This window comes from Callionymus lyra, chromosome 7 (genome assembly GCF_982586985.1).
Source record: "Callionymus lyra chromosome 7, fCalLyr1.hap1.1, whole genome shotgun sequence".
Lineage (NCBI taxonomy): Eukaryota > Metazoa > Chordata > Actinopteri > Syngnathiformes > Callionymidae > Callionymus > Callionymus lyra.
Window position 1 is genome coordinate 1,488,242 of NC_141824.1, and position 7,810 is coordinate 1,496,051.

At 37.8% G+C, this 7,810-nt stretch overlaps 2 protein-coding genes across 4 annotated transcripts in view; one reads left to right on the forward strand and one right to left on the reverse strand.

Moving 5' to 3' along the window:
• The first annotated feature begins 3,202 nt into the window (after positions 1 to 3,202).
• On the forward strand, positions 3,203 to 6,057 carry ssr3 (signal sequence receptor, gamma). The gene is made up of 5 exons (XM_087794859.1): positions 3,203 to 3,414; positions 4,006 to 4,132; positions 4,263 to 4,361; positions 5,655 to 5,786; positions 5,858 to 6,057. Exons 1-5 carry the CDS (start codon positions 3,282 to 3,284, stop codon positions 5,922 to 5,924), a joined length of 558 nt encoding a protein of 185 aa, XP_087650985.1. The 5' UTR covers positions 3,203 to 3,281; the 3' UTR covers positions 5,925 to 6,057.
• A 107-nt stretch (positions 6,058 to 6,164) lies between these two features.
• The window catches only part of kcnab1a (potassium voltage-gated channel subfamily A regulatory beta subunit 1a), an 84,726-nt gene continuing 83,080 nt past the window's right edge, over positions 6,165 to 7,810 (reverse strand). For all 3 annotated transcript variants that reach the window (XM_087794856.1, XM_087794858.1, XM_087794857.1), the window contains exon 14: positions 6,165 to 7,810. This exon is cut by the window's right edge and continues 115 nt beyond it. The gene's annotated coding sequence lies outside the window, so the exon portion shown is untranslated.

The following is a 7,810-nucleotide window of genomic DNA, read 5'->3' on the forward strand; positions in this document are numbered from 1 at the left end:
AGTATGTTTGAGACATACTATCTGTGGAGGATTAGTTACTAGTTAGTACGTACACTATCCTGATGATACTAACTTCTAGTATACTAAGAGAAGTATGTTTGAGACATACTATGTGGAGGATTAGTTACTAGTTAGTATGACACTATCCTGATGATACTAACTTCTAGTATACTAAGAGAAGTATGTTTGAGACATACTATCTGTGGAGGATTAGTTACTAGTTAGTACGTACACTATCCTGATGATACTAACTTCTAGTATACTAAGAGAAGTATGTGATTTGAGACATACTATCTGTGGAGGATTAGTTACTAGTTAGTACGTACACTATCCTGATGATACTAACTTCTAGTATACTAAGAGAAGTATGTTTGAGACATACTATCTGTGGAGGATTAGTTACTAGTTAGTACGTACACTATCCTGATGATACTAACTTCTAGTATACTAAGAGAAGTATGTTTGAGACATACTATCTGTGGAGGATTAGTTACTAGTTAGTACGTACACTATCCTGATGATACTAACTTCTAGTATACTAAGAGAAGTATGTTTGAGACATACTATCTGTGGAGGATTAGTTACTAGTTAGTACGTACACTATCCTGATGATACTAACTTCTAGTATACTAAGAGAAGTATGTTTGAGACATACTATCTGTGGAGGATTAGTTACTAGTTAGTACGTACACTATCCTGATGATACTAACTTCTAGTATACTAAGAGAAGTATGTTTGAGACATACTATCTGTGGAGGATTAGTTACTAGTTAGTACGTACACTATCCTGATGATACTAACTTCTAGTATACTAAGAGAAGTATGTTTGAGACATACTATCTGTGGAGGATTAGTTACTAGTTAGTACGTACACTATCCTGATGATACTAACTTCTAGTATACTAAGAGAAGTATGTTTGAGACATACTATCTGTGGAGGATTAGTTACTAGTTAGTACGTACACTATCCTGATGATACTAACTTCTAGTATACTAAGAGAAGTATGTTTGAGACATACTATCTGTGGAGGATTAGTTACTAGTTAGTACGTACACTATCCTGATGATACTAACTTCTAGTATACTAAGAGAAGTATGTTTGAGACATACTATCTGTAGAGGATTAGTTACTAGTTAGTACGTACACTATCCTGATGATACTAACTTCTAGTATACTAAGAGAAGTATGTTTGAGACATACTATCTGTGGAGGATTAGTTACTAGTTAGTACGTACACTATCCTGATGATACTAACTTCTAGTATACTAAGAGAAGTATGTTTGAGACATACTATCTGTGGAGGATTAGTTACTAGTTAGTACGTACACTATCCTGATGATACTAACTTCTAGTATACTAAGAGAAGTATGTTTGAGACATACTATCTGTGGAGGATTAGTTACTAGTTAGTACGTACACTATCCTGAGGATACTAACTTCTAGTATACTAAGAGAAGTATGTTTGAGACATACTATCTGTGGAGGATTAGTTACTAGTTAGTACGTACACTATCCTGATGATACTAACTTCTAGTATACTAAGAGAAGTATGTTTGAGACATACTATCTGTGGAGGATTAGTTACTAGTTAGTACGTACACTATCCTGAGGATACTAACTTCTAGTATACTAAGAGAAGTATGTTTGAGACATACTATCTGTGGAGGATTAGTTACTAGTTAGTACGTACACTATCCTGATGATACTAACTTCTAGTATACTAAGAGAAGTATGTTTGAGACATACTATCTGTGGAGGATTAGTTACTAGTTAGTACGTACACTATCCTGATGATACTAACTTCTAGTATACTAAGAGAAGTATGTTTGAGACACAGCACTAGACAAACATCACGGTTGTGTTGGCAGCTTCTCTTCTTCTTCTACTTCCTTCATCCTGAAACACAGGAGTATGAAGGTGTTCAGGGAGCACATTGGGGGGCGCAGCAGGGGTCACAGCAGGGTCACAGTGGGAGGAGCCCCTGCTGTGCCGGAAAGATTGCAGCTGAAAAGATGGTATTTGAACGTCAGATGATAAATCGATGACTGAAGCGTGAAGAAGAGAAGAAACGTTCAAAACAAACATCTTTCCAAGAACATGCAGAACTTCATGTGTTTTCTCTGGACCAGAGGTCATGACCCCAGTTCTGTTGCTGATCAGCTGTGACGCAGCAGGTCACTGTGAGCAGAGCGCGCCCTCTAGTGGATGAAGACCATAAACGTTCATACGTCCAAAATAAAAATATACTCACAAGATAAAGATGTTTAAAAAATGTAATTTAATTTAATGTAACCGTCTGTTGTACGATGTGAAATATAAACAATAAACACAATGTTTAAAAAGAAAATACGTAGAGATGACAATTATTAACACCTTTATTGTCACTTTAATTCTATAATTTACGTTTGTCTCTGATGTTTAACGTCTGTTTTTAAAGAGATCAAATATCGTTGCTCTGAAAACTTGTGTTTATTTTGGATTGACAGGAAATTCAGTTCCCATCCTTGGGCGAAACTGAATAAACAAACATTCATTTTTGGATCCGGTTCTGTGAACAGAGATCATGAATCGACATTAAACAATATTATTAGAACTAAACAGATAAATGATTTACTTCTGCTGATTCAGTTGTTCCTGAAGTAAAACTATTATATTAACGAAGTAATTGTTTGAATTAAGTTAAGTTTGATATGTTAACTAATAACTTTAGTTTTTTATTTAACCGACAGAGTTTATTTTTCAAATCGTTTCATTTTCAAACTCTAGTTTCCTGTTTGTGTCGTCACTTCCGTCTCTCGCGCGGTTTGTCTGTTTGTTTCTGCAGAAAATTAAAACAAATGTTTATTATTTTCTTTTGTTTTTAAACTTCTCGAGCTCGTTTTTTCTCTTCCGCGTCCCTTCAGGGCCTCCGTACGTTTTCAATACTGCAGAAAATTAATAGAAAAAACATGCAACATAAAATATTTTTGCAAAAATTAAAAATTATATAGTGTACTATTATACATATATATTATTTTATATATAAAAAATAATATTAAGGACAAATACCAACAATAAAATATACCATGTACATTAAAAAAATAAAGCATAAAATAAATGATACGAGCAGTATCACGCTCTTCCTCTGGGGGGCGGTGTAGAGCTGTGTTATCTTGTTCACCACCTCGCCGAAGAAGTCGCGCCCCTCCGGTCTTCTTCCGGTCTTGTGCTGACGCGTCTCTCTGGTCCTTCTCTCGACGTGTCAGTCCTTCTCGCTTCAGATCCCAGTCCAGACGCACTCATGGCGCCCAAAGGAACCAGCAAACAACAGTCCGAGGAGGATCTTCTCCTGCAGGACTTCAGCAGGAACCTGTCCGCCAAATCCACAGCTTTGTTCTACGGGAACGCTCTGATCGTTTCCGCCATCCCTATCTGTGAGTAACTGTTGATAAATGATCTAAATCTGTGAGTAACTGTTGATAAATGATCTAAATCTGTGAGTAACTGTTGATAAATGATCTAAATCTGTGAGTAACTGTTGATAAATGATCTAAATCTGTGAGTAACTGTTGATAAATGATCTAAATCTGTGAGTAACTGTTGATAAATCATCTAAATCTGTGAGTAACTGTTGATAAATCATCTAAATACTGTTGATAAATCATCTAAATCTGTGAGTAACTGTTGATAAATCATCGAAATACTGTTGATAAATCATCTAAATCTGTGAGTAACTGTTGATAAATCATCTAAATCTGTGAGTAACTGTTGATAAATCATCTAAATCTGTGAGTAACTGTTGATAAATCATCTAAATCTGCGAGTAACTGTTGATAAATCATCTAAATCTGTGAGTAACTGTTGATAAATCAACTAAATCTGTGAGTAACTGTTGATAAATCAACTAAATCTGTGAGTAACTGTTGATAAATCATCTAAATCTGTGAGTAACAAACTTGTAAACTATGTTAAATATTTAATACCTGCCACTGAAGCAGCTGCTGACGGTGAATCCTTGTCTTCAGGGCTGTTCTGGAGGATCTGGCACATGGACCTGGTCCAGTCTGCAGTTCTGTACGCGGTGATGACTCTGGTCAGCACGTACCTGGTGGCCTTCGCCTACAAGAACGTCAAGTTTGTCCTCAAACACAAGTAAGTTTCTCTCTTTGGTGTAGAATGTTCTTTATTGATCAGTGTGTCGATCCAGTGATCGCTTCAATTGATCTTTTATAGATCCTTGGAAATACTCACTGACTGAATGTTTTCTAAACTCTTTGTTCAGAGTCGCACAGAAACGCGAGGACGCTGTTTCTAAGGAAGTGACCAGGAAGTTGTCTGAGGCCGACAACCGCAAGATGTCCAGGAAGGAGAAAGATGAGAGGTTAGTTTTCTAGTCATCGATGAAGTGAAATGATCCTAGTTTGGATTGTAGTTACTGTAGTAACAAGTACATGTGTAGTATTGTCCAGTACTTGACTCTGGTGTTGTGATAGTGTAGTAACAAGTATATATGTGTAGTATTGTCCAGTACTTGACTCTGGTGTTGTGATAGTGTAGTAACAAGTATATATGTGTAGTATTGTCCAGTACTTGACTCTGGTGTTGTGATAGTGTAGTAACAAGTATATATGTGTAGTATTGTCCAGTACTTGACTCTGGTGTTGTGATAGTGTAGTAACAAGTATATATGTGTAGTATTGTCCAGTACTTGACTCTGGTGTTGTGATAGTGTAGTAACAAGTATATATGTGTAGTATTATCAGTACTTGACTCTGGTGTTGTGATAGTGTAGTAACAAGTATATATGTGTAGTATTGTCCAGTACTTGACTCTGGTGTTGTGATAGTGTAGTAACAAGTATATATGTGTAGTATTGTCCAGTACTTGACTCTGGTGTTGTGATAGTGTAGTAACAAGTATATATGTGTAGTATTGTCCAGTACTTGACTCTGGTGTTGTGATAGTGTAGTAACAAGTATATATGTGTAGTATTGTCCAGTACTCGACTCTGGTGTTGTGATAGTGTAGTAACAAGTATATATGTGTAGTATTGTCCAGTACTTGACTCTGGTGTTGTGATAGTGTAGTAACAAGTATATATGTGTAGTATTGTCCAGTACTTGACTCTGGTGTTGTGATAGTGTAGTAACAAGTATATATCTGTAGTATTGTCCAGTACTTGACTCTGGTGTTGTAGTATTTACAGACCACATGACTCTTGACGAAGTCGTAACTACTTTCATTTGTTTTCAAACCAAAATATGTCCAAACATCAGCTTTAAAAGCTGCTGGACTCACTGTATCCTCTCGTCCTCAGTCACCATTCTTACTTAAGCTGTGGAGGACGTAACGACTGCTGCCATCTAGAGGCCGGAAGTTTAATTGCAACACAAACATGAACAAACGTGTTAATTGTAGATTTAAAAAAGATCAAGTTATTGAATCATTTGATGAAAAATAGATTTAAATATAAACCATAGAGGTACAAAGATACGAATAAATGTGATCAGAAAAAATAAAAGAATTCGTACAAAGTACTGTTGACTTTATTGTGAATAGAATAAAAATGATTGTGTTGATATTTTCATCTTGTAAAACTGTGACTAGTTCTGCTCACACAAATGTTAGTGATGCGAGTGAGTCCTGTCGTCATGGCAACACTGTTGTTCCTCAGGATCCTGTGGAAGAAGAACGAAGTCGCCGACTACGAGGCCACGACCTTCTCCATCTTCTACAACAACACTCTGTTCCTGGTGCTCGTCATCGTGGCCTCGTTCTTCCTGCTCAAGAACTTCAACCCCACCGTGTATCCTTTGGTCCTGGTCTGTCCTTGAGCTGTCAATCATCCCTCGTTCTCCTTAGCTTGTCCTCCTGCAGAAACTACATCCTGTCCATCAGCGCCTCCTCAGGACTCATCGCTCTGCTGTCCACCGGGTCCAAGTGAAGAAGGAGGTGCAGGGATGTGGGGTCACGTGACCCGCGTCTCAAATTCATGAAATTCATGATCCAATGTCTGGAGAGTTCTTCTCCAGGTCTTTTCTCGTCCTTCTTTTGTTACAATAAAACACCAGAATCTCTCTCGACTCACTTCTTGAAGAATCTTCAAACGAACCTTCAGCTCGACTTCGATCCTTCGATCTCGAAGATTCTGTTTTCTTCTGAACATGACGATGAAAATCTAAACACGATGGAAAAGAACTGAACATGTTGATCAGTGATGGATGAGGCTTCATGACAGTTTCCTCGTCAAATGTTCTATAATATTAACCACAGAGAGCGCCACCTGCTGGTGTTCAAGTGGACGTTCAGAAGAGTCGACACGTGAGTCGTTGGCAAAGCATTTATTTCTACGCCTTCATGTTTGTACAGGAGATGTTGACACTCGTGTCAGAAGAACTCTTCGGAGTCTCTGCTCCTGGTCTTCAGGTGAAGGTCCCTGAAGGTTCCTCGAGGTCCAGGTCAAGGCACTCGTTATGATGGACCTCCACACAAACATTTCTTCTTCACTCGTTCACATAGAAAAGTTGATAAAAGAAACTTCTGAAGATAAAGTGACTCTTTGTGTTAAAAGTCACTTTTTAATCAAACGTTGAATCAAACGTATTATTTTGTGTCTCGCGAGCTTGGAGTTAAACTTTGACTTTGAATTACAATAACATTCACAGTCGTTTAAAAATGTTTTCTTGCAAATGAAACTCATTTAAATCGTATAATATTTGGATTTATTTATACTTATTTTTACGATGTCTTCAAACATAGTAATTACAAATATTTGGGTCTTTTATTCAACGCTTATAATGTATCTGAAGTTATCAAGAGGCAGATTTTTACTTGTTTTGATGACAAAACACTAAAAGTCTAAACATCAAAAGTTTTAAACATGTTTTCTTGAAGGTCGTGACGATGAACTCTGAGATGTTTGCACCGAAGAAGAAGAGAAACGTCTTCAATGGCTTGTTTTCCTGAACAAACGAGATGAAGGTCAACGAGTCACGTGACATCTCGGCTCCTCTGGGTTACATCCCATAATACTGCTGTTCGTGGTGAGGAAGGATCGCGCTCTTGTCGTTTCTAAAGACGTCTACAGGGGGCGCCATGCTGCATGCTCTCCTCGTCGTCATGACGACCACATGGACGGGTTGATAAAGGTTCTGGTCATGCTGGGTCTGGACTCTAAACATTACTCAGCGTTTCTCTACTTCTAGGTATCGACGGAGGTCGTTACAGGGTCGACCTGCTGAACACATGCAGAAAACTGCTCACACCGAGACTCGTGTTTCCTCCACAGCAGCCTGAAGATGAAAGTTTGTTTGTTTTATTGAGACTCGACGACGTGAAGGAAGAGCAATCGAGTGACGCTCAGGAGTCACATGATCAGGTCCGGTGGTTCAGAGGTCAGAGGTCAGAGGTCGGAAGGAACAGATCCTGTCGATGACGTGTCCATGAGCAAGGCACTGCGACCTCGTGTTTTGTGTGAACATTGTTACACAACGTTGTTACTTTTATGTTCAGTTGTGTCTCGTTTGATCAAATGTTGAAACAAGACTTTATGTTAATGTTTATTTAAATGTAAATTAAATCTATTTATTTCATTATTTCAACATCTATTTATTATCTTTAGTTTTTCTCGTCAATTACTTAAGATCGATATTATAATTAAATCTTAAAAAATGAATCTAATGTTTGAGATGAAAAATAAAATGTTGTCAGTTTCTCAAAGAGGTTCAGTGACGTCAGTGTGTGAGTGACGTCAGTGTGTGAGTGACGTCAGTGTTTGAGTGACCAAAACACTCCTGCAGCATGTTCAGTGGAGGACGAGAGGTCTGGGTC

What these genes read in the sequence shown, in the direction of transcription:
- ssr3 (XM_087794859.1), top strand. Translation starts at nt 3,282, where the DNA reads ATGGCGCCCAAAGGAACCAGCAAACAACAGTCCGAGGAGGATCTTCTC. An exon ending in CGTTTCCGCCATCCCTATCT is followed by an intron (nt 3,415 to 4,005) that starts GTGAGTAACTGT and finishes CCTTGTCTTCAG; the next exon opens with GGCTGTTCTGGAGGATCTGG. An exon ending in AAGTTTGTCCTCAAACACAA is followed by an intron (nt 4,133 to 4,262) that starts GTAAGTTTCTCT and finishes CTCTTTGTTCAG; the next exon opens with AGTCGCACAGAAACGCGAGG.